We start from the raw sequence: 27,958 nt of genomic DNA, 5'->3' as shown, positions 1-27,958 counted from the left end.
GGAATGTCCATCATTCCAGAATGCTCTTAAAGAACTTTACCAATCCTTAGATTTTCAGAATCCAGTATATACTGATATCGTGAACTTGTCCTTCAATCTTCGGGCCAAACTTCAATCCCTCTACAAATTCTTTCAAGCCATCAACCGCCTCAAAGTCAATACCCTAAGCTGCATTAATGGAAATACAAAGCTATAAGCTAATACAACGAGCTCGTCGCACACTTCTGTTCTATAATCTACATTCTATTTTGAAGTCTGAAACATATTAAACTTTTCTTTGTTTGAAATAAGCTTGTTTCGTATTCATTGTTGCTTCTTCTTACGATATTTATGTTAAATGTTTTATTAAATATTTAATAATACGATAAAGAAATCTTTCTTGTTTTTCCTGGGTACTAAAGTTTTCTTTCATTTTTGTTTCTTGCATTGTGTTTGCTGCGTATTGTAATTTATTTTATTGACTACTTTAAAAAATATCGTTTAACCGCTTTCTTTACCAATTTTTTTGAAAAAAAAAATGTTTCAAACTTGGCAACTGCCCAGAAGTTGCCAAGATTTGGCGATTATTCTGCCACTGATCATGATACGGAGATTTTCCCTTTATTGATATTACATGATATGCCCCCTTTCTAAAGAACCTCCAAAGGTCTGTATTGTGTACAAAGGGTACCTCCAAAAAAAAAAGAGAAGATTTCCGTATCGTGTTTTGTTGCAGAATAATCAAGTCTAGACAACTTTCAAGCAGTGGTGCCAGGAAAATTTTTTTAAAAAAGTCGCAAAAGAGCTCAGAATTAAACATTCACAGTGGGAAGATTTCTGTACAGCAATCTTCAGAAAAATAATCAAGTCTTGGCAACTTCCCGGCTTATATACAGACCTGGGTGAACTTCATGTTTTTTTTAAAGAAAAATTTAAATTTTATTTTGGTGCCTTGGTAATTGTACGCTGGCATGGCTGATCATGACATAGAAATATCCATTTTAAGTAATTCAGAGTATTTAATTTATTATCTAATTTTTACTAGCTCAGACTGTTTCTGATCCAGATTTGTTCTTTTAATTATTTCAGTTTTATTGCTTTCAATATACAAAATGAAACCTCTCAAATTATATGTAATGTATGTTTTAATTATATTAAATTATAGTTTGCTTAAATTATCATCTTTAAAGTTAGACATGATTTTTGAAGTCGCCAAATTTTGGTGACAATCGGAAAGTCGCTAACGAGTTTCTATAAAAATCTTAACAGAAAGAGACCAACTTGAAGGGTACGGGGTTTGCCAAATATTAGGTTTTTAATAAAAATTCAACTTTTTGTGAGGATAAGTGGGTTTTTTCATAAAAAGACCGAATTTGGATATATTGTACACGCTGAAAAAATATTGCTTGATTTTTACCAAAGGAATTCAAAGGTATGAAAGAAAATAACTTTTGCATTCATTTTTCGTCCTTCCAAATGTATAATGAATTGCATAACCATGAGCTTACTGAAATCATTCTTTGATTAGTTTTAAATTATAAATAAATACATAATTTGCTTTAAAGTTAATGGAATTTTTCGGAACATTGTATACATTCATGAAATGAAATGTATGTCTCTTTTTGTAGCACATGTTATGTTCATTTCTATATTTAGACGCAAAAATTCTTTTTATGTCTTAGAATAATATGGATGATTGATTGAATGTAAACAATGACAAGCTTCCTATAATTGAAAGGCATTTAGAAAACTTCCGATCTATCCCTCCCCTTATGTTATGCTTACGAGGCGGTGTGTGAACAGGCTTCATATTCTAGGAAAATTTATTATTGTGATTTGTGTTGAAAGTTGCGCATGATTTTGCGATTCATAAGAGTTTTCTGTAATTTATAAATTCTAACAGGCCGTGAGCCTGAAAAAAATTTAAGAAAATTAATGTCACAACATAAAGTGTAAGGTGCTGTGTTTTGAATGTTATGCCTTATCTGGCTATATTAATGTAAAATAGCACTGTTGTTTATTTTTTTTGGACAGCATCATAGCATGCTTCTGAATTCATTTGTGTTACTGAAATTTAAGTGTAAAGGATGTGTTATATTGTAAACACTATACATTATAATAATATTGGATGCTTGTTTTACAAGCTTAGACGTAAAAATCTGTCAGAGGTAGTAACCTAGAAATGTTACAATGAGTTTTAACCCTTAGTGGCATCTGTGCTTAGCTTCACACGGTCAACCATCCATAAAATAGCAACTTTTATCATTATTATATTTTTTGTTTTTATATAAATGAAAAAAAAATTGGAATATTTGTTTTCTAACAGGGATGAAATTTTTCCGCTTTTTAGCTGATTTCCGCTTTTTTCACTTTTATCACTTGAATTTCAGCTTTTTTATCAAATATTCAGAGTTTTCTAAAAATTTCACTTTATTTTCATAAGTATTTCGCTTTTTCAGAAAATTCACCGATTTTCAAAGAGAAACGGAAAATTCAAACTACATAGCTACCAATCATTTCTCATTTTTACTTATTTTACCTATTTTCTCCCCTTATACTCGCAGCAGATAAGATTTTCCGAATTTTTTACCCGCTCTCCAGATAGATCCGATTTTTGTAGTTCAAACGAAACTGCTTCTGACAAGCCTTTTAGAGGTCCCAAGCCTGGAATCTGCTAATATCTCGATTCTTATTCACACGATTTTAATATCAAGCATACCTTTTCATATTTGCGTGTTGTGATTCTGATTCACGCGATTTGAATATTGTACCTTGCGATTCTTATTTACGAGATTTAAAAATCCGATATTGTGATTCGTATTTACACCATTTTAAAAACCTATGTAGCGATTTGTATTCACGCAAGTTTAAAATTCAATGTCTTGATTTGCTCATGCGGCTTATAATATCAAACATTGATTTTCGTATTTATATGTGATTTTAAAATAAGGCATTTGGATTTGCATTCTAAAAATTATGCATCATGATTCTTATTTATGCAATCTAAAAATTACACATCATGATTCGTATTTACGCGATCTAAAAATTATCAATCGTGATTTGTATTTACACATTTAAAAAATTCTATATCCCAGTTTGTATTTTCACATTTTCAAAATCGTATATCTAGTTTCATATTCATGTGATTTCAAAATCCATAATTGTTATTCATATTCACGCAATTTTAAGATCAACTATCGTGATTCTTGTAAGAAGTAAATTTATTTTTTAATTAGTTACTAAAAAGGTGACTGTTTTTCTAACGACGTTTATTAGTATATGTAAGTGTTGCAACATCAGAGAAACTGGAAGAGAATATATTGAAAACTTCTGTGCTTGCAAGGAAGAAAAAATAGGATTTGTCACAAGATGTTTGTAGATGGACTAACGACTAAATATAGCAAACATAAAAGATATAGCAAACAAAAGCAATCACTTAAAAAGGGATTTAATAAATTTTTTTTTGGAAAAATAGTTAATTAACTCATCATCAAAATTTTATTTATAATTGCTGTTATTTATGCTATAAAATACAAAATTCTTATCAAATAAAAAACAATTATCTAAACAGTTGCTGATTGTCATGTAATTTTTCAAACTAAAATAGCAATTTTACTATGTTAAGGAGTTACTATATATTTCTACTTCACTGTTATTGATATGTTTCAAAGGGCTCTAGTTAGATTAGACTATAATATGAACATAATGATTCGGTCCATTGTTAAAGTTTTTTTTTCCAATATAATTTAAAAAGTAATATTACTGATATATTTGCTATAAATCACATAACAGTATTTATTAAAAGAAATGAAATATTAATATATATTCTCAGTAGTTTTAATTTGCTAAACAAGGTAGTTTTTCAAGTAACAATTATCTCTTATGTAAACTGAGGAAAAATATAATTTCCAGCTTTATTTTCTCATATGGTAATTTTTATTTTCACTAAATGTTAAGTATCAATGTAATCATTTATATAATAATAGATTAGTACACAATTGTATGTCAACACATTATTTATAACCTTAAACTGTCTGGAATTTATTATTAAAGGGTTGCGTTTGCGTAAAATTTACTGACGTGCAAATTCAGCTTTTTTGCCTTTTGGCTAATCTCATCCCTGTTTCTAAGCATATAGTTTAAGACTTTAATGAACATTTAGACATGTTCATTAAACTTCGTTAATAATTATGTATGAATGAAATTACCCCAAACAACCGATATCTAAAATATTTATGCAAATTTCATTAATAAATAATTTTATTTTATGTTGACTAGATAATTTAATCTTTGTTTTGTAATTAATAAAATTTTTATCAAATGAAGTATTAGGAAATCAAAATAAGATTTACAAATAATATATATAAAATACAGTTTGGATGCTCGTTAAAATGTAAAATATAAACTTAATCTCATGTCATAATATTTTTATTAAATTTAAAATATCAAAAAGTCTTACTTTATTTCTTTTTATTAAAAGTTTAAAATATAATAAGAAAGTTTTCAGTTCAGTTTCAATATTCTCAGTTTGAACTTATTTAATCAAAAAGTCACACTTTATTTTTTTTTAATAAAAATATTTAAACATAATAGAAAGTTTTCTTTGCAGTCCAGCTTCAGCATTACTCACAGTTTGCACTGAATTAATCAAAAATTAGAAAATATTCCTTATATATTTTAAGAAACCCTGAAGGATTTGTAATCCAAATAAATTATGCAATAAAAGTAATGTGTAAGCATATTATACCATAATTTGTTTTACGGATAAGTATAATTTAACAATGTTTTTTTAACTATGTATTCTATTTCCCCCCCCCCCCCACATATTTAGTTTATTTGTATTAAATTTGGTTTGAGGAATCAGATTAGTGAAATATGTTTGGCTTCATATAACTTAGTATAAAAAATTACAGAGTTGAACTTATACAATAATAAGTTAATAATTTAAAAAAAAAATTGAAAATTATGAAATTTTAAAAAACCCACTTGGTTATAAGGATGAATTTTTTTCAAGAGGAGTCCAATCTGAAAAAAAAAAAGTTTTTTTTTTTTTTGTTTGGTTCCTTTTTGAATTTTTACCTACATATTCTTTCTCAAATTTTTGCAAGTACAAAATCTCATTGTCCCATTCACGATTGTATTTACCTTGAAGGTTAGAGTGCATAATCGGGTGACCCTAAGTTAAACAAATTCCGTTCGATTATTGCTGAAATGCAGTTTTTGGTTATCATTATATTCTTTGCTTTTATTGACTTCAACTTCCGGTTATCACAATTTTTGTCTACCGTTGTGTGATATGTTCTTGGTTTATTTTCATTTTTATTGTTTGAAAAAAATCTCTAAAAATAAAAGTAACACCTGATTGTAAACTTTTACCACCATAAAAAAGTAATGATATGGAAATGTACCCTATGGTTCATTTCTTATAATTATGGGCGACAATTCCATACCATGACATTTCATAAACTCTTTGAAACATTAGCAGTGATTTCGCTAGACTTTAGCAACTACGAGTCCAAAAGACTCTTAAATTTCTGGCTGTCTTTTTACTTAAAGGGGGTACCTTTTAAAAATAATATATCATTTAAAACATTCTAAATTTTCCAAAGTTAAGTTTTATGAGAAATAAAGTAAATTAGCAAACCAAGTGATGTTTTAAAAATTTAGAAAAATAAATAATTTAGAGGAAAGGTAGTCACCATATTCAGAAAAAAAAAAACTGTGATATTGAGCAGACTATAATTTTTCTACCTCTTTATCCATCTATTGACCTGCACATTTATAAGGACTCCATCTACTTATAGAGAAAACAAAGAATTTAAAAGCAAGAGAAGTAATATTGTAATATTTGAAATAAAATTTTTAGTAAAAATTGATCCAACACTTGCCCCAAGATAGACCTGAAACTAAGCACTCGCCACGCGGCAAGTTAACAAAAAAATGGCGACTTAAATTAAATATTCTATCTAGTCTCTTTCATCTTTTCTCTCTCTTTTTCTGAACATTGTTTAATGATAAGAGTAAATCAATGCAGAAAGATTCTGGAAATCAGGATTTTCATTAAAATGTCTTATGTTTCGATTCAAAATTTTGATCCTTCAGAATCCCCAACAATTGGTGATGTAAAGATTCATGTTAAAAGAAAGTTCGTTTAAAATTCACTTATTTCAAAGTTGTAATGCATACATTAAGTGAATTTTGCTACCCTAATTTTTTTTATACAAAGTCATTAAGTCTAACTAAATGTTGCCACATATTTATATTATTTTTATTGTTTAATTAACTTTATGGCCTTAGATTATTCTTAATATGATTTTTTAAAAAGAAATATAATTTAATCCAAGCAAAAAAAAGAAAACAAATAAATAAAAAGTTTGCAAAAGGTGACCGTTAAAGGAAAAGGGCCTATCTATATCGGTCAGACTCATTAAGTTTGAGGAAAAAGGGACTACTACGTTAGTCTACCGGCCACTGGCTATAAACTGAAAATTTAAATTTTCAGGTCCATTAGAGCAGTATTGCAATTTGAAACTCTGAATTAACATTTTCCCCTAAGAACAATTTTTTTTTCATGTTCCCACTACCACTTTTGGTGTATTTGATAGGATTAGTGTGCTCGAAGAAAAATTATGAAATTTGGTGTTGACTGCGCTGAGTTACTGTGCTTTACTTTGCTGATTTTCTTGTGGGGGATGTTTAATGACAACAAATAAATTTATTTTCATGCAGTTATTAGGTGAATCAGGATTCGAAAACTATTCTTATCTGCGAGTTTCAGCCTATTTTTATGCAATTTAGTTAAGTATCATGTCATAATTTTAGCATTTAAGTTTTTCATATTGATAAATTTTAACTTTTTTTAAAAAAATTTAAATTATGTTTCATTTTTTAATTAAATTTCATATTTTTCTCATTCTAGTTTATTCAATATGGAAGAGAATAAAGCTGAAGCAGATAGTTGTAAGTGTTCACTTTCTAAGAATATTTATTTATAAAGAATCTTTATAAAGTAATATATATAATTTTATGAGTAATCTTTATTAAAGATTACTTTGTTCCTTTTGTTGCATTTTTTTAGTATGAATTTGATTTTAGAATTATTTTTACTCATTAAGATACAAATATGTATAATATACATTAACGCATAAAGGCGGTTCGCAGAAAATATGTCACCCTTGTGGAAATTTTTTTATGTTATTAGAAAAGAAGAAAAAAAAATTCGTTAAGAGTCCTTTATTCTGGCGCACAGGCCACTGTGGCAGTGATTGATATGAGAATTTTAATTCTGCTTTGTGCAGCTGCACTTTTCTCGTGATTACATCAGTTGTATTCGACTTTCAGGGATGAGTTTTTCTGTTTTTTTTGTTGTTTTTTTTCCTACTTATACTAATAATGAATAAAAAAATCTGTGTGTGTAAAATTTTTCTTGAATTCCTGAGGGAAAAAAATTACTTTTTACGCTTTTTCATACCGATGCAAACATGATTTAAAATTACATTCACTTGATTCGTGTTCACATGATTCAAAATCACAAAGTGATTCTAATTTAGGACCCTGTTTAGTTATTCATAGGATTTAAAAGCTCTGATTATGATTCGTGTTCAAGTGACTTGGAGATTATACATTGAAATTCGTATTCACGCGATGTTAAAATCTAACAGTGATGTTCGTATTTAGGCAATTTCTTAATTAAATATTGAGATTCGTATTTGCTTGATTTAAAAGAAAAGATTATAATTTGTGTCCAAGTGACTTAGAAATTATGCATTGGAATTCATAATAATGCGATTTCAAAGTTAAACATCGGGATTTGTGTCCACAGAATTTTTAAATCAAACATCAACAATTTGTATTAACTCAATTTTAAAATAAAATAACAAGATTCATATCCGCACAGTTTAAATTATAAAATCTCATTTTGATATTTTTATTAAAATGATAACATTCTGATTACAATACTAATTTATTATCTTTTACTAACTGTTATTAATTTTCTAAATATTTTTTTTGAGATCATGTATGTAATTTGATTTGTTTTAATAGCAGAATAATGAATTTTGTGGTTCTTTATTTTTAAAATTGCATAAAAGATTTTGCCCTTTTATTCATATTTTTTTTATTTATCATGCATATTTAAGTCATTGCTTTAGACATTTTTAAACTAAATGCCATCTTTATTCCAGCATTAGAGACTGTAAATAAAATTGAATGTGCTGTATGCCTCCAGCCATGCGTACAGCCGGTTATGTTACCTTGTCGCCATGTATTTTGCTTTTTATGTGTAAAAGGAGTCACTCATCAAAGTAAGCGGTGTGCCATGTGCCGACAGGTAAGCGTTTAAAATATTGAACTGTTAATGTTACAGTCTATATTTTAGAAATGGTTCCCAAAATGCATAAGCTGGACCTTTTATTTTTAGCTGAAGAATTTTTGCAAATATATAACAGTTTCAAAATTTCTGCTTCAATTTCAGGATTCTCATTTAATGAAGTGTTTGAAGGTTTTCAGTGACTTTTTTTTTTAAAAAATTGAGATTTTTTTGGGAAAACTTCTCTTTTTAGTCTTTTTTAACTGCAAACATTCATTTTTTTTTAGAAGTCTTTAAATTTCTTAGAAATGAGTGAAGGTGCCAAGTACAAAATTTTTTTTTTCTTTTTCGAAAATAGTGCATTTGGCAATATACAGTAGATAAGTAATCTTAAAATGCCTTGCTTTTTGTAGTTTAAATGAGCTTTATGGATTTTTAGATTTTGGAATTGTAAACTGTCAAGTATAAATTAAAGACAAAGTGTGATTTTCTTTTCTACGCTTAACATATAAATTTTAAATCAATTTTACTCAAGCTCATTTAAAAGTCACTTAGAACCTTTATCTTTTCAGCTGTTCATTGGTGTGTATAGCATACTTAAAGGTGAATATTTTTGGTTTTTATTTTTAAGAGCCCTAAAAGCTTTTTCTTCCATGGGTAACTTATGTTGCAAAATGACTTTGCCTGGGAACAAAAATGAGATCATGAAAATCAGAAAACAGTATGACGATAGGGACTTTGTGATAGGGATGCTCACCCTGCTGACTGTCAACTGATGTGCGATCTGCTAAAGCATCTAAACACTTTTTAAAAAATAAGAAAATGTTGAAAATTTTGAATCACACATTTGCATAGTAATTTTTTGAAGCTTTCAATTTGCACAGATTTTATTGGAAATCTCTCCTGTTTCTCCACAGCTTTTTCGGTGGTTATTGTTATGGAATCAATTATTGATCAGTTTTAAATTATTGATTTAATTATTGATCAGTTTTTTTTTTAAAACTGGTTCAATTCACAAATGCCCGAATTTCAATCTCTTTTTGACTTGCTTTATTTTTTCCAATTAAAACATAAATTTGAGTGATGTACTTATTTTTTGTACTTATTTCAAGATGGTTTTTTAAGTCCAGATGCATTTATTACACTATTATGACTCATAAGTTATGAATTGCACTTTAAATCTAATTTGGACATGCTTAATTTGTGCCGATTTCATCTTGAGTCAAAAGTTATTTTTCAGCAATTTTTACTTTGTGTTTTCACATGGTTTTGAAAATCTTGATATTTTTAATACAATATTATTATGAGCCTCAAAGTTGAGTCACACATATAACTAATCAATTTCTTACACGCTTTCTTTGTGCTAATATTATTGTATATCTAAATGGTTTTTTGATCCTGAAGTATATTAGCAAATAAATGTTAAATCTCATTTTATACTACAGTGGTTTTATTCAGTATGTCAAAATATGGCTTAGGCTCTCCGTTGGTAAACCTGATGTGCAGGTGGCCCTTCACTCAAAAAGGTTGTGCACCCCTATTTTATAATATTAATAAAATTATTAATGATTTAATAAAATTATTAATGATATCAAAAAAATCGTATAGGTTTAAATCGTATCTTAAAATTTTTTATAATATGAAAATGGTATATTTTAAGATATTTAATTTCAGTATAATTTATGTTTTTTTTATTTTAATGTTAAAAAAGACAAAATTAACAAGAAAAAAGCTTCTCAAATAAACAAACAATTTCTCAATTTTTAAAGCTAATTAATTTTTATGATATGAAATAAAATGCCAACCTAATCAGAAAACAAAATTGTTTATTTTTTTAAAAAAATTGGTTTATCCTTTATAATTGGTAATGTGTGTGTATATATATATATATATATATATATATATATATATATATATATATATATATATATATATATATATATATATATATATATAAAGTTCTTGATGAAGTATTTAAATTTTTAGGAAATTCCCTCTAATTATTTGGATAATCCTCAGTTAATTGAGAACACGCCATCAAAAGTAGCATTTGAGGGTTCCTATCAATGGTTTTATGAAGGCAGAAATGGTTGGTGGCAGTATGATGATCGAACTAGTTTTGAAATTGAAGCTGCATACAAGGAGGGAGAAGAGCAGTATGATTCTCTTTTAGTTTAAGAATATGCATGATGAATGATCAATCCCTAGCAATGATTTTATCTCTACTCCAGTTTGGCTCAAAATCGGTTCAGTATGGCGCCTATGTGAACATGCACCTAGGGACCCATATTGGGATGTCTAGATTTTTAATATGGGTGCTATGTAGGGCCAATATCGGCCTTTATGGGGGCCAATATAGAGCCTATGTTGGCTGAAAAATGAATATGAAATATCGGGTGAATCAGATAATTCTATATAGGACCGATATCGGAAAAATAACGGCCCTTTGAGTCCTTATTGAGTCAAGATATTTTGCTGCTAGGGATGTTTTAAAATTACTTAGTATGCTTAAAAAATTAAAATGATTTATTATTTTTAAACATTTAAATAAGTATTAATTTACTAATTAATATTTAATATTATTTGACTTACTATTAATTTTCCATTAGCTCTATGTGAATAATATTTGACTTTTCAGAACAAATTATTAAGCTTCTACTAATTGAATAATACATGGTTGGGGTTCGATTCCTATTGAGTTGTTGAGAAAATACTAAAATAAAACTAATAACTTTTATTTAAAAATAGAAAAAGAAATGACACAAGCAATGTTGCCATGATTTAAATCATGATTAAACTAATTGCTTTTTTTAAAAATAAATCATTAAGTTGATAATATTCTTATGCATTATTAATGAATATATTCTTTAAGTTGTGATTTTTTTCATAGTCAGATTTCAATGATACTGAAAGTTTTGTCTAAAGAAATAATGAAAGGAGTTGTATGTAAATTATTATATTTCAAAATGGTCTAATAAAGAAAAAAAGTAAGGCAAAATTTTTATTTTTCCATTAGTTGTATGAAATTCTGTGTGCAAAAATTTTTAATAGTTCAAGTGCAAGATGAGAAAAAGGCATTGAGAACAAGTTCTTATTTAACCAAAAACTAGAATATTGATTTTATGCAGTCAGTTTAATTTTAACATTTCATTAACGAAGTATAAAGTTTTAATATTATATAATTTTTAATTTAGTACCTTTATCTAAGTGATGCTTTTGTTTGTTTAATAGTAAATTCATGCTAAATTGTATTAATATTTTATTCCTATTTGAAACTAAGTATTATATATGTTACTGTGAATGATCGAAATGGGTGGCTGTTGACTTCCACCAATGAATGTTGATAATCACATAGTCGCTTTGGTAAATGTACGAAATATATACTAGTTTAGTGCCACTGCCCGGTATACATTTTCCCGGTGTGCTCTACTCTGATGTTTTTTGAGGTTCAGTGCCACTGCCCGGTATGCCCTACATCAATATTTCCTTAAGATCAAGTGCCACTGTATGCATTTAACCGGTACTTCGAACACTGATGTTTCTTCTAATCTATACTCAACAGATATTAAAATATTGAATAAATATAATAATATGAACGAATAAATTAATATTAAATCGGATATTACAAATATTTCGGACATTCGCCAAAACGACTATGTGATTGTTGACATTCACCGGTGAAAGTCCACAAATTTCTTGATTTTGATCATTCACGGTAACATATTCTCATCATTCCTGTGAATTTCGTAAACATTAACTGTACACAAGTTTCCATGTTATTGTGTTTCTGATTACAGATAGCTATTTTGGAAAGTTGGGACTTTTGTAATTTTACGTCTGTTAAAAAAATATCTCTAAAACTGTAACTATTTAAGCAGAAGCATAATTTTTTTTGTTTTTGTTTTAGATGTGAGGTTCTTATTGCTGGATTTCTTTATGTAATTGATTTCCCAAAGGAGCTGCAATTCAGACGATGTGACCCTTCTAGGAAGAGGCGCATCAAAAGAGATTTAGTTTCTATACCCAAAAAAGGAGTGGCCGGTGTCCGTGATAACCTAGATGCTGCCTCTGTTGACTCTCTGAATCTGGCTGGTATGACTCTTTCTGATCAACCTGATGAAAATGCAACTTGTTCTGTAGAATGTTGTGGTAACCTCACACATTTGCCTGATGAAAAATCATCTACCAATAACATTCAGGACATTCCGTCAGGGAGTTGAAAAAATGTTTTCTGTGATTGGGTGATGTTTATTTTGTGTATGTCGTGAAGTGAAACCAGAAAATTCAAGTGTTCACAAAAACTGACATCTTTAAAATGTTTCTAAATAGTCAGTAATGATTAATAGACTATTTTAAATAGATCTGCAATGTGTTTTAAAATTTCTCTAATCGAATTTAAATTTTCAATCCAAATAACTGAATTAAACAAACTATTTTTAGGTAAAAAATATTTGTTGCTGAAAATATATCTCTTTATTTTATATGAGGAAGTGTACTGAATATATTCATCAAGTTGCCTCTTAACCTAAAAGTTATTTTTCAAGTTTTAAACTATCTCTTTTTTTATCTTGATAGTTATCTCTTGACATTAAACAGGGTTCCCACGGTCCTTGAGAGTCCTTGAAAGTCCTTGAATTATTTTTTGCTAAATTTAGGTCCTTGAAAGTGCTTGAAAAACGTCTTAGGTCCTTGAAAAACTTGATAGGTCCTTGAATTTGTCGAATACTGCAGACGGCCCTTTTTATAAAACACCCGCGGATCTTTCTCGTTCTTTCTGTTTTGTTCCCGAGCTCTCTCACGTGGTTTTTAACGCCACTGTTTCTAACCGGACCTAGCGTCTTGGTGTCTGCTAAGCGCGCGGAGCACTCCAGACAATCGATGCGTTCGGGGCGAGACTCAACTTCATCTTCTGTCGCATATGCTTAAATCTTCTTTTTCTTATCGAAACTGGAATACTCACGAATTTCGTAACAATATGTACCTTGTAGTTTTCAATAAATTTGCCGTTTTACCATCCACACTTGTCCTTACGTTTGCATCATTTCAAAACTTTATTGTAAAGCGTATTCGCAAAGGCACGGCTTCGTATTTGTGTTATGTATTTTAGACTAGTTATGCCTAGGAAGTGCTATTTTAATCCCCAATGGATGGATAATCAAGCTTATAAAGAATGGATTTTATCGATGCCCGAAAAGAAGTTCAGTGCCAAGTGCCGATTATGCATGAAGGAGATCGATAACGCTAAAATGGAAGAATCTGCTCTGAAATCACACATGAAAGAAAGGTAAAACAAAAAAGCAGTCTCATGCCCTGAGTTCTCTTTTTCCAAAGACATCAACATCTAATTCATCTGGTGTAAATACTTCTTCAACATCGTGTGCCCCATGTGAAACAGAAACTTTAGTGGCCGAGGTAACATTGTCTTCTTATCTGGTCAAAAGGAATGTGCTTGATGCTGAAATTCTCTGGAGTCTGAAGTGCATCACTAGTAATTATTCATGTAACTCCTGTGAAGGGATTAGTAAATTGTTCTACAAAATGTTTGCTAATAGCTGTATAGCGAGACAATTTTTTGTAGTGCCACAAAGTGAGCCTATTTGGGCTCCTTTGGATTGGCACTATACTTCAAAGGGATTCTTATAAATGAGCTGAAGAATGTTGATTGCTGCACTGTACTCTTTGATGAGACGTTAAATCAGTCTCTACAATCTAAGCAGATGGACATTATGGTAAGGAATTGATAATAAAATTTGCACCAAGTATCTTACCTCCCAATTTATGGGTCATGGAACTGCAGAAAATATTTTGTCCTCTTTTTACAAATGCATGGATGATGGTTAAAAGCTCTCTAAAATACTTCAATTATCCATGGATGAACCATACGTCAATTGGAAATTCTATTAGAAGCTTCAGTGTGAATTAAAAGAGAAATATTCCCACCAGGTCATATTCATTGGCAGTTGTGGATTACACATAACGAATAATGCTTTTAAACATGGTGAAAATGGGATATGTTCCTTCTAATTTTTATTTTCAGAAAGAATTGTTGCTGCGTAATATTTAGAGAAGGTTGTGTAACTTATGGATGAATAATTTCAGAAACTATGTTTAATAGAGGAGAGGAGGGGGTTATGGAATAGTCATGGAATATGAAATACCTAAGATTTAGCTCTGTCTTTCATGCAGCCTTCACATGGAAATACACAGGATTAAAGGATTTCACCATTAACACCTCATTACCATTTGTTATAGATTGTGCTGAAAATGATTTTGTGAATTAATATGTAAAACCAGTAGGGTTGTTTTTAAAAAAATATAAATTTTAGCCCATAATACATATACTCTCTTCTCTCTATATAGGCAAAGCATTTGGGTATTATATTTGAAATTAATTATTGCCACAACAAGCATTGTTGCTTCTAGTAAAATAGAAGAGAATAATTTTTAAAATTGGTTTTAGATTAAGGTCCTTGAAAATTTTGTTGAGGTCCTTGAAAAGTCCTGGAAAGTCCTTGAATTTCAATCTCATCATAGAGTGGGAACCCTGTTAAAGCTTTCTCTCTTTAACTTGAGGGCACACTTTCTGCCCATGATCTACTCCAAAATCTTAACAGTTTTCAATAGAACAAACTAAACCGTCTTAAGTATTAATGTATTATGATATGTTTTATAAATTTGTATTTACAAAATGGTATGAAAAAAAGTGGAAATTTTCAGCATTGAAAAGAGATTATAAAAATTATAATTTCAATTGAATTATTCAAATTTTGCAATTATGGGATCCATTTGTTTTTAAATGGTGAATGCCATTATCAAATCTTAATTAAGTGTAAAAAATAGGTTGAATACATCAAACTAAGCATCCTGAAGAGTTTAAAATTTTGAATAAAATCCTCCGTATTATTATATAAAAAAATCTGAAGATTTTGGAATTATTAATGTAGTGTAAACGAGGAAGGCTGCTGTTGAGATTGGCTGATTCGGTGGGGTCTGATTTTCTTGCAATTAATGAAAAGAATTGGATATCAAAGATAAAGATAGTCATTATGGAGAAATCTTCAAAGGAATGCTTTGACCCATAATGGGTAGTCTGGCCAGCTATGATGATGAATATAGTGTAAGCAAATAGAATAGAATTAAGTTTTTGCCTTTTGAAATTCATTGTAGAGACATAAAATTATTAGTCACTTAAATAAATGCTCAAGTACTCACTGAGAACAAGCTTGCTATTAAAACACCTGCAATTTCCATGATGAATATGAAAGAGAAATATATTCAAAATCTTTTAAACTCAAAAGCATTCTTTTAAATTCAAAAGCAATCTTTAAGTTAATAAAAAAGAAATTACTACAATTAGCGAAATCTTTTCGTTATTCAAATAAACATTTAAATTCCACAATTTTTCTTCTCAGTCTTAAACACGTTTTTATATAGTTAATTCAATTTGAATTTTTAAGTCATTTTTACATTTATGAAGAACTTTTAAGTATTTAAGAGAGTTTCAATTTCTAACCGTCTTATTATTCTAAAGTTCAGAATCTTGTAGATTAAATATATATACACATCACCCAGAGCTGGCCAAGCACCTGACCCTATTTTTAGAGCTCTATCTTTTAACAGCTGTGGTAGGGAATACCACATAATTTTTACTCTGGCAGTGCTGACATGCCTCTCTTCAAACTTTCACTCCACAACTAACTTTCAGCCATGACAAATTTAACATGCACCTTGCTCTGTATGCACACCAATTGTGTCCATCAGCGTCTATCAAATATACATAGTTGAGTTATAAAATAAATGTATAAATTTCAAAATTCAAAGAAAGTGATGGGGAATTTGTGCTGGTTATTGGACCTTTTGGCAATCTAAAACTGATTTGAAAAAAAGTCGATTATGCAATGTCGTTTATCTGAGTTAACTAAAATCTTGCAGAACAAGATCTCTAATTTTTTTAGATCCAAATGGGCAATATCCCTTTTCAATGAACACCTTGCTCAAAGGAGCATTTTAACACCTGCGCTAGCTTTTTTTTTTTTTTTTTTTGTAACTTTACAAGGAAAATCAAATTATCAAAGAAATCTAACAATCAAACGCTTTATTTTGGGCTCCAATCGAAAATCAAAAAGTTAGCAGCTTTGCCCCTCACCCAAACCTAACCTAATCTGTCAGAGTGTAAGCAGCATTGCTAACTAAAAAGTGTTTTTGCCTCTCAGTGTTGTCACAATATTCCTAAAAAGAGGCGTGTTGCCACTATAGTGATTAGAGCTTAAAATTTATTGTTTTAACATGATTATAATTATGATTCAACATACAATAAAATATGCAACATAAATTTCAAAAGAAATAACATGACAAGTTTTATCAAAATAAATTTTAACAACTTATAGGTTATTATAATTTATCTAAAAATTATTGCGCCACCTTCTTTTGATCTTTGATATTAAAATATTTTTATTTTCTAATTGAACTTGAATATTTTTTTGGTTGATGCTGTCATCAATATTTTAAATTAAATAAAAATACTTGTTTTGTTTTTACTGTACAGTTAGTAGTTTTGTTTTCTGAATAATTGTAAATGTTAATTTTTTGAGGTAAATAAAAAATCAATTTTCTCAGTACTCTCTTGTATTTGTTTGTAAATTGCTTTTCAATCTTGTTCCTCTATTTTTTAGATTTATTTACATCAAATACGTATATTTATTTTTAAGTAAATGAGTTACTGACTGTATGAGTAATATATTTTACTATTAAATGGTATCTAAGTGCGCCCTACATTTATATGATTCTGACTTTACGTTATCTAGCTTGGATATTAGTGTGGTATTTTCTAGTTTTTGTGACTCATTCGTCAAACTGTTTGTGCATCCCCAGTATAAATGTACCAAGAACATTATATCATAATATACGTTTATTTTTAATTTGTTTATATTTTAATAAATTTGATTAAGTAATTTTTAAATTTGTGTAAAGTGTATATTTGAAATGCAAAAATGGAGCAAGTAATAGTTTTCAAAAACCTGTCCTCGTTACAGGCATGTTTTTTATTCCCTGTGAGTAAACCATAATGAACCCTCTACACAAAGTCGACATTCACGTAACAAGATTCGGACAGTCATTTATGCTCCAAACGTTATTTTCAATCTCTTTAAAACTGACACCATTTTTTTTTTAAAATTTGAGAAGAAAAAAAACTTTTTATTTACATTTTTAAAAAAAAAATGCATCTTTTTAGCATTTTTTAAAGCGTGTACATTTTTTTACCTTATTCTTAACTAAAAATATTGTTAACCTATTTCACTCCTAAAGAATCACTCATTCTTATGCACCTTCCTTTATCATTCTTTTTAAAAAAAAAAAAAAAAAAAAAAATTTTTTTTAAAGGAAATAGCATTATATAAATTGCTGTAAAATTTTATATTACTTTAAAGATAATGCAGTTAAAAAAATGTTTTGTTTGTGATTGATGTACAAATTTCAACATTTCATTTATGACTACTATGAGGTTTTTATTCGTGTCATTTATTTTCAGCCTCAACGAATTAAAAAGAAGTTGTTTGATTTGGAATAAAATTTGAAGAATTTACAGCAGATGGTGTGTTTCTAATTTAGTATTCTTTTTTATTTCTTAAAATTCATTGTTCTCATTTTTGATCTTTTAATTATAGTAAGTGGCCACAATCTGAAAAAATATGGCCCGTATGGTTTCATTATGAGATAAGTGGAAATTGTTTGCTCCTAATGGCTAATTTCACTTTTTGCACATATACAATGTCTGATTGTGCAAATCTAAATAATTTTTATCGTTTACCTTAAGATAATTTTGTTTGAAAAATAATTTTTATTAATTATTGTTCTTTATCAAAGCGATGGTGATGAAAAAAAAATTTTATTACAAGGTGTAATAAAGGATTTTTGTTACTTTACTAAAATTTGAACAAAGTTTTCGAAGATAAAATTTAGACAATTTTAATTCTGAAATTCAAATGAAATTGATTGAATAGTTTATGAGAAATAAAGGTTAAATTCAAATTTTGGGATTTTTTATATATCTCTGGAAAATTGCAATTAGTTTGGTTAAATTTTTTTTTTTTTATCTTGTTGTTTATAATTATGTAGTCTGAGAAAATATAAACTCTTTAATCTTTTGTAATCCAATAATTTTCAAATATTAAGAAGTAAAATAAGGAAATATATTAAATTATTTGAAATTATTTTTGGCAAAAATTATCTTAGTGAAAAATCAATTTCGTTGTCAAATGTAAAAACTTATTAAGTCTTAAAGGGACAAAGTTAGATTCAGAGTTATTATGAGAAAAAAATATTATGGAGATGAAATTTTTGACTGCTCTCTTGACTAGACTATTGCTTGGAACTGTATTTTGCAGGATGATACTCCTATAATTAAAAGGTTGAAAATCTGTCAAAAAATTATATTTTTTGTAGCTTAAATTATCATTTTCATCTATTAAATAGTATGTTTAAGCTTTCCTCTCAAACCATTAGGATTTTATCATTGAATGTGAAAATCCAAGCATGAAACCAAAAGTTATTTAGGGTAGCTCGGGACTGAGCTGTGGAGAGAGTCATTGTCAGGAAGTAGCAAAACTTCCTTTCAGCATGCTGGTAGGAAGCTTCGTTAACTTCACAAATTTACCAGTGAATGTATACAACAGATCGGGTTTTTGCTGACTAAAAGCGCATCATGACCATATCTCATACATGGCTAGCGATTTGTTGAACTTGAACATTTTAAAGACACAGAACTGACTGTATAGATTACCTACCATATCTGTAACTGAGCATAGTTGTTCCCAAGGAATGCCAGGACATGACGCAAGCACTCATTGCAATGCAGGAATTAAAAATATTTTCTGTGTTATACCTATTTAAATATTACCTGCAGTACTCTTGTGGTCTGGAGGTTTGACTATGAAGCTCATGGATGCCTCATTTTGTCTGATTTTTGAGAGGAATGATATTAAAATCGTATTCAGTTACAATATTTCTCTTTAAAAAAAAAATGTGTGAAATTTCTTCCTTTGGCTAAATATTTTAACGTTCTTAGCTTAACTTAACTAAATTTAAATTGTTGATTCTTTTTTTATTTATAAAAAATGTTAGAATCTACATTTTAAGATTTCTGATCTTCGACAGAAACCATCCCTTGAACCAACCATACTTTTGATGAAGTTTCTGACCTAGATTTAATTCCCAGTTTGGCTGTGTACCTGTCTTAGTCAGTCAAGTTATTCATTTCTCCAGGATCAATAAAATGAATGCCATGCTCATTGGGGAGGATGAGAACTGTGGGCTTTTTATTTTTATATTTTGTAACCGTCGTCGAACAGCCGACCCAATTTTCGGGTTTACGCCTACTGATATTCAACTTTGTAGTCTTGTAATTTTGAATCCAATCCAAAAGACAAGGGAACTCCTGGATCAAGTATTGTGAGAAAATTTGCGTTTGTGGAGGACTTTTAGCTGTCATGATAGTCCCAAGAAAATTTTTGTTGTTCTGATATTCCCGACTTTTGTGTTTTCAGAAGGTCCCTTGTTTTTACGAATGCAGATTTTCATCTCTTTTCATGCACATAAAGCCCTCATTCTTGTTTTCCACTTTCGTGTTTAGACGAGCCACTTTTACTTCCTGTATACTCCAGTTCCATTCCCCTCTCCCTATATTATCCTACATCATTTCACTACGCAAAGAACTTTCACGTTTTCCTCTTAACTCACATTGAAATATAACTAAAGTCATTAATCAAATACGTGATTGGAAGTTAAAATAACTTTTTCATAATTTGGTAGTGAATCGTATTTGACAACTAATGGAAAATATCTTTAAAGCGTAAAAAGTTTTAAGCAATTTTCTTTTCCTGTATTCTTTAAAAAAAAAAAAAACCTCATAACTAAAAGATTTTTTCCACATATTTTGTTTTGTTCTTGCTATAGGGTTATTATAAGCTTGGTAGGGTAAGTTAGTAAGGTACATTTTAAGCTTTTTTTCAATAAGTACAAAAACTACTTAGAAAATTGCTTGACACTTTTTTACATTTTTAAGATATTTAAATCAAAATTTTTTCTGTGCATGTGCAGTATGAAGGAACTACTGTAAATATTCATGTCTTACGTATTTTTTTTAACAAATTTATTTCACATTTTAAAGCAATTTTTTAAATAATTTTAAATTGCTCCAAAAATTTTGTTCAATCTTACTGTTTATTTTTAACGTTTAAAAAAAAGACAAAAAAATTAGCTTTTTATGAAAATGTTCATATCTCCATAAATATTTAAGCTTTATTTACGAAATTTGATGCAGTTATTTTAAATAATAACCTAAGTAATTGATACAAGTTATAAATTTATTGCTTTATTATCTGGCCTAGGGTCAGAGATGCCAACTGCTCCGGACGCGACTAAATAATTTAAAAAACGGTAAGGAGCTATAAACTAAAATTGGCAAATATTTGCCCTACTTTGCTTACATTATAACAAAGTATCGAATTTTATAAGCCATCGAATTATTTAGAAATAGTGGTAAATAAAAACCTAATAAATTGAATCCATTAAACCAAGAATCACAATTGATGAACTACCACTCAAAAATATTTATTCGCTGTCCGGAGCAAGTTGGCATATTTGTAGGGTGTTCAAAAAGATGTGTATTCTTTCGTAATTTATTGTCAATTTCTCAAACCTCTGTAAGCTTTAAACTTAATGCAATATAGTATACTCTCGATGTTGAAGAAACGCTAAAAAAAATTTTGTCTACCGAGTTTTCGAGAGGTTCTAAGAAGTAGAAAGATATATTCTCTGAAAAGTAGAGTCATGAAATACTAGAATAGCTTTGAATAATTATGTATGTAATGATAGTTGACTATAAGTCTAAATACAACAATGATTATTTTATTTTTAAAAGTAAGACAAAAATAATTATACATTAAATAGAAAAAAATTGACTTACAATTAACTTTCATTCTGATTTTTGTGAAAAAATTCATTTCCCATTTTGTAAAAATATTTGACATAGCAAGGTTTTAAGAAGAAACCTTTCCTCATAGGAATTTAAATTAACATTAGGTGGATATGTAATGCCAAGGGGGAAAGTATTTTTTTAACATAATAAGGTTTTCGAGGTATCGAAATTCGAGATAATAACTGTATATGAAAATTCACATGAATTAAACACTTCTAAAGTTACAAAATGGTCCTCTAAGTATTTCTTCGGAAATTCAAAAAAATATCAAAAACTGAAAGCGTCTATTTTATTATTATAGTGTAGTGTATTGTTCATTAACTGAAAACTGTCAAAACTCATCCATCCCCCAGAAGAGAAAGTAATTCTGAAATAAAAAGTACATATTTTAAAATTTTTTTGTGATAAATATCTCTATTATCCTTAAATATGAAAAATTAAACTTTTTTTTAATTTCCCTTTTTCAAAAGTAGTCTGGTTTGTGTATACTGTTCCTAAAAATATGCTGTCCTGATATTTTTGAAAAGTATCCTGATTTTTTCTTTTGCCGACTGCAAGGCCTGTGATTTAAACTAGAAGCTCAATTCTGATTTTAAACATAATATTCCATTTTGCAGTTTAGAATTATCTGGGCTTTAAAATAGACAAAGACCTTAATATTTATTTACATAATATTAAACTTTTGTTGAAAATTTCCAATTCGGCAGGAAAATTATTAAAATCACTGAATTTATCATTTTTATTTTGCAATTTTTGCAAGCCCTGACTGTGCAACATTGGAATAACTTTTTGAACAATAAAAAATTAAACTGCAAACTTTTTTGATTTTCACTAAACTATGATTTTTCTTTATATTGACATTTTGCACCAGTTTCATTATTATTAGTGGAGATACTGGCTAAAGATAAGCAAATCTTAATCTAATAATCACTAATAACTGTTACAATCTTTCAGCAGTTATAAAAAAACTTGTTATTTGCTAAGGAGCATTATTTAATGTGATGACAGAACCTTAAGAAAAATTCTTAAAATAAATTTTTGAAGTTAATTAAAAAAAATTCTTTTTAAATAAAGTTTGAATATAAAAATGAAATATGTTTTGAGTTTATTCAGACCTGTAAAATAAGGTGTGAGCAGTTTAAGGCAGGTCTCAATGAATCGACGAATCTAAAAACCAGCCATTTCCACTTTTTTTTTCAAAATTTAGATCTTTATTCTTACATGACGTAGAGACATAGTTAGGCTTTAAAAAAAATTGATGTCCTCCTACTTGGTATAGTACATTTTGTGCAGTAAAATCTTAATTTAGAGATGATCTGTTCTAGGAAAAACTTTGGAAATGTACCTTGGAGAAGTATCTCCTTTTTTTTTAAGGTTTATGTAAATCAATATTTACTCTGAACCCAAAAAAGTTCTCTAAAGGTAATATCATAAGGAAGTATATTTTAGAAAAGTTGACATAAACCACAGGAAAATAGCGGACATCAAAATCTTTTTTACTATACAGTATATTCTCGATATCGCAAAGTTGAAGGGATGCTAGAAAAATTTCGAGATGGCGAGTTTTCCAGATAACAAGTTCTGAACTAAATGGGCTCAAAAAAGTAGAAAATATGTTCTAAAATATAACTCTAAAAACTAGCTCTGCGAGTTCTTCTTTTATTTGTAATAGTTGTATGTGAAATATACTTTGTATTGAACCTTATGTGACTAAGTTAAAATCCGATTGTTACTTTATAATTCCACAAATAGACTACAAATCAAACACATACTTAACTTTATATTTCCTTTATTTATGTATTTTTTATATATTCTTTATTAGATTATGCATTATACAGTATACCTCAATATCTCAAAGTTGAGGGAATGCTGAAAAAATTTCAAGATATCGAGATTCCAAGATAACCAGTTCAGTTCTAAAAAGTAAAAAAATATATTCTAAAATATCACTCGAAAAAGTAGAGTCATGAAGCATAAGAATAACTACAATTAAATATGTATGTAATGATAGTTGACTATAAGTCTAAATAAAACAATGATCATTTTATTTTTAAAATTTCACAAAAATAATTATGCATTAAATAGAAAAGAATTGGTTTACAATAATTTTGCATTGTGATTCCATGTAACAAGGTTAACCAAATTAATGTTAAGAGAATGGCAAATATAGTAACAGGGATAGTCCTAATCAAAAACATTTTTGAATCTATACAAATATCCATGATTGTTTATTCTAAGACTTAAATGAATTCTTTATTTCATTTCTAAAGCACAAATTATTAATATTTCCCTTGTTAAAAATAATGTAAAATATTCATTTTAAGGTTTTGTTCACAAACCGGTTCTCTCCAAGTTCTAATTATTTTTTAAATTTAAAAATTAAGTCTTATTATTACACAACTGCAGTAGAATATTTTGTAACCAGCCATATTTTGTTATAAAAAAACTCTATATATCAAGCTGATACTTAACTTTTCAGTTCTTAACTTAACTTCTGTTAAATTAGTTTTGTTGAAGATGACCGTTTTTCAAACTAATTGAATTAAATAAATAATGCAGTCAAGTGTGTTTAGTTATATCTCTTTACTTATTTTATCTTATATAATTAATACTTATTTTATGTTATTCCTAATTCCTTATTAATTACAATTAAAATTTTGTGAGATTTAGTATGGGTGGTACACTTACTTCAATATATTCTGTTTCATAGTCTTGCGCATACTTAACCTACGTTATTAATAATATAAAAAAATATTTCAAAAAGAAATTTTATGAAAATAAATTATGAAATTTAATTGAAAGATCTAATATCAGGAATGCAGGAATTGTTAATTAAAGAGAAACAGCCATATTTTAAACAACTAAAGTTATTATATATTGATTGTTTTAATTTAATTTTTATTTCTTTTTGAAAAAAGTAATTTCATTCGTATTCTACTTTATTAACATTATTTTTATTTAATTTCAATTTAGATTAAATCGTTGTTATTTTAAGGTATCTGCAGTCTCATCTCATGAAAGTAATAAAATACCTTCTCTTATTTTCCCTTAGAAGTTATGTTTTCTTATTGCCGAATCTGCATATTATTAAAAAATTATTATGAAACCTTTAACAACCACAAATAAAACGTATGATAGGATATTATTGCTTAGAAACAATATGTTTAATGTTTTAATTTATTAAAACTACTATATTCCAGAAGGTAACAATAAAGCAATAGTAATAAAACAGCATTAAAAGATATAACTAAATAAATCACTTAAATAGAATAAAACAGGTCAAGTTTATGGTCAATGCGAATTCTGCACCAAGCTTGATCTGGCCACAGTGCTTCTATAATATAATTTCAGTGGTAGACGGATCATGGGTTAGAGTCCCCTTACCTTAAGACTAACCATGGGTGGTTTTCCTCTCCATGTAATGCAAATGCGGGTTAGTTTTATCAGATAGGTATTCATGAAGGCAAATTTCTCCCAATACTTGATCTGGGAGTTTCCTTGTCTTCTGCGTTGGGTTCAAAATTACAAGGCTATGGAGTTGAATACCAGTAGTCGTAAACTGGAAATTCGATCGGCTGTTCAACGAGGCTTATAAAATGTAATCAAAGTTAATATAGTCCTTTTTCTTGAGTTTCAAAATTTCTGTGAGCGTTTTGTATCATACATAAAATTGTCTTAGTTAGAAATTCTCTAATGCTGTGACCCAGGTTTCAATCCAGGTAATGGCTGTGGCTAATTTGAATTTTGACCAATTTAAGATTGAAACAATTCAAATGTTGCATTGTCTTCTGAGTTGGGGAGAATTTGACAAGACTACACTGCTATACAAGGAATGGCTGTTTGAGATTAATTATAAAATCAATCACTTTTGCAAAGTCCAATGCAGATAATTCCTCCTCACCAGTGAACACTATTTTATTTCAATGTCAGTTTCCTGTGAATTGTGAAATTCCATTGTTTTAAAATTGAATATTGTGTTAATTTCTACTGTGTAATCAAGGGTTAAAGAATCAAGCTTTTGTGAAGTCTGTGAAAGGACCTTTTTTCTACTTTGTGAAAAGAATATTTCTTCTGTATCTATATGAATCCCTAAAAAAAAAAATTTTTTTTTTGAATTTTATTAATCACATTCAAAGGTAAAATATACCCAGAGGAAAAGGAATAATCTGTTATAGTCCCTTTGTCATTGATAAAACTGTGTGAGATTAAATTAGGGTTGATTATGTTCATCCAGTCCTTGAGGAATTAGCCAATCCTATTGTTTAATCCATAAGTTCTCTTGTCTTATAGGTTGAATTGAAAATTACAAATTTTCATTGTTGATCTTGGGTAGAAACAATCCTTATATGAATTAGCTGTTCAACTTTTATAATAAAATAAAGTATTTGTGACTGCATATTTTGATACAGATAATTATTCCTCTTTTTCCTGTGAACTCTATTTAATCTCAGTGACTGCTTTCAAGAGCTTTGTCATTCCATTCTTTGATTATCATAATTATATATGCTGTGTGACCAAAGGCTGACAAATCAATCTTCTGCACAAAGGAAAAAAAGATTTGTTTCTATACTTCCAATATAAATTCTTTCTACCATAGTATAACTAAAAGGGAATAATGAAATGCATTATTTTATGGAGGCAGTTTTTTATTTAACATGGAGTAAAAGTCCATTATAATAATGATTCACTTGATAGAATTATTGTTGTAGCAAGCCTGTCTCTGTAATTAAATACACATATTTAATGTTGAAAAAGATTGAAGTGTGTTTGATGACATCGATAACACTAAATGTTTATTTCAATGGTTAGCAGTGAAGGAGGCATGATAGAATAGTTTCTGACAAACGGTACAGTTGTTTGAAATTTTTTTTTTTTAACAGCAGGAACTGCTTCTTTTCTATGGAAAGTGCTAGAAGTGTTGTTCTTTTTGCATTGCCTGGTTTGCACATTACCCACATTTTCCGTTTGAAGTGTGTGGCAGGATTTCTGTAAGTAACAAAAGATTCTCTTCTTTTGAGAGGAAGAAAGTCATTTTGATAGTGATTTTTTGCACATATTTACTTTAATATAAAGGATTAAGGTTGGAGGAAGAAAGCAAGATGAAACAATGTCATTTTTAATTTTCTTGTATTGATGCCAGAAATAAATAAAAAGGTTATCCATTTTGCCCTTTCTCATATAACTTTACTTGCTTAAACTGCGGAAGAATATATTTCCCTTATAAAATGTTTTTGTCACAATGGCGGAAGGTTAGTACTTTTTAACTCATTATAAATGTAAAATTTTTGTAACTTTAATGTAACCATTTTGTCATTGACGAGCGCTAATTGCCATATTTGTCATTTTGTGCTTTTTCTGTATTTAAAATTAAAAAATGACCATTGTTTTCTTTCTTTTATTTCAGCTGTCTTAGAGAATGGCATGGAATGAGTAATACCTGTAATATCAATAAAGAAAACTAACTGCGATATTTTCTGTGATTTATCCAGTAATTTTTTAGTCATCTCTAAATATTATGAATTATTTTAATGTTTCTCTGTGATATTTAGTTCAAAGCCAAAATATAGCTCTTTTTGCAAATCATTATATATATATATATAGTGTCACTTGTTAGTATTTAAGGTATGTGAATCTTTAATGGTGCTACATTGGATACATTATGAAAAGACTGTCTTACTTCTTGTCTTTGTGTAGGTTAAGTGTGGGATGATATTTTATGTTGGTTTTAATTTTTTTTAAAAATTAAAATATGCTTGTGTATTTATTTATATGCCTGCTTTTTAATGATCTCTATATACTTGCTTTTTTTATTGATATTATATTTTAAATTTTCAACTTTTGTTCAATTTGTTAACAATTTGTTTTCAAATATGTCTGAAATGAGGCCTGAAAATCCAAAATTCCCCCTGAAAATCCAATTGATTTGTAGTGCTATTTCAATTTCTTTTTATAATATTAAATGTTTGTCATTCATTGGATTTTGTGGTAATTATATACTGTTAATTTAATTAACTTTGGAAAATTAATTGAGCTCTGTATTGAGCTTATGAATCATTTAAATAAATCTAATAGAAAGCAGAATTGTAACAATTGGTTTGAAACATCTGATTAATTTTGTTTAGAAGCAGTCACATAATGACTGTATTTTCGTTTTGAATTTATGTAAGCATTAATTAATTTCTGAAGTTTAATAACAAATTTAAACAAAAGTATTGGATTAAAAGATTATTAACTTATCTACATTTTGAAAATAACTAAGTTTTTATTTTTTAATTTTTGAAAAAAAATTAAATCAAATTAATAACTTGGCATTCTTCTTAAATAATTTCTCTCAGTTCAGTTAATTAATTTAATTTTGCACAAAATATATATATATATATATATATATATATATATATATATATATATATATATAATTATGGTAACTTTTATTACTGAAATCATGTAATGCAAAATAATAAACACAATTTCATGCAAACTTAATTCTAAACACCTAAACAAAAAAATTTCAGTATGATAAAAATTTTTTTCTCCTCTCTCCTTTTTTTTTGGAAGCAATGCCTTAAACTGTACCTAGGATACATTATGCTAATAGTGTGCATAAAAATAGTACAAATAACTGTAGTGTAAAAATAGTACAAAGCTTCATATCTATTTCAATATGCTTTGACATGTCTAATGTCCAATACAAAAGT

General features: G+C 28.3%; 1 protein-coding gene across 3 annotated transcripts; it reads left to right on the top strand.

The window, feature by feature from the left end:
* Positions 1-207: 207 nt before the first annotated feature.
* Positions 208-27,236, top strand: LOC107454268 (E3 ubiquitin-protein ligase rnf146). 3 transcript variants are annotated; one of them, XM_087152488.1, is made up of 7 exons: positions 232-392; positions 6,899-6,939; positions 8,163-8,308; positions 10,274-10,443; positions 12,195-12,379; positions 17,817-17,879; positions 26,668-27,236. In XM_087152488.1, the coding sequence occupies exons 2-6, from the start codon at positions 6,909-6,911 to the stop codon at positions 17,828-17,830; spliced, it is 546 nt and encodes a 181-aa protein (XP_087008614.1). In that variant the 5' UTR covers positions 232-392; positions 6,899-6,908; the 3' UTR covers positions 17,831-17,879; positions 26,668-27,236. The 3 variants fall into 3 exon arrangements, with proteins under 3 accessions (XP_071042307.1, XP_087008614.1, XP_087008613.1); XM_087152487.1 differs by having other exon boundaries at positions 233-335; positions 6,901-6,939; XM_071186206.2 differs by lacking the exons at positions 17,817-17,879; positions 26,668-27,236 and having other exon boundaries at positions 208-392; positions 12,195-16,905.
* The last annotated feature ends 722 nt before the right edge of the window (positions 27,237-27,958 follow it).

The sequence above is a fragment of the Parasteatoda tepidariorum genome, chromosome 9 (genome assembly GCF_982258835.1).
Source record: "Parasteatoda tepidariorum strain Cologne lab strain chromosome 9, Ptep-v5.0, whole genome shotgun sequence".
NCBI lineage: Eukaryota > Metazoa > Arthropoda > Arachnida > Araneae > Theridiidae > Parasteatoda > Parasteatoda tepidariorum.
This window is presented reverse-complemented; position numbering and strand designations above follow the sequence as displayed.

Bases quoted from the DNA above. Each gene is read 5' to 3' on its own strand.
- LOC107454268 (XM_071186206.2), top strand. From the start codon at position 6,909: ATGGAAGAGAATAAAGCTGAAGCAGATAGTT. The intron at 6,940-8,162 runs GTAAGTGTTCAC...TCTTTATTCCAG, and splicing joins TAAAGCTGAAGCAGATAGTT to CATTAGAGACTGTAAATAAA. The intron at 8,309-10,273 runs GTAAGCGTTTAA...TTAAATTTTTAG, and splicing joins GGTGTGCCATGTGCCGACAG to GAAATTCCCTCTAATTATTT.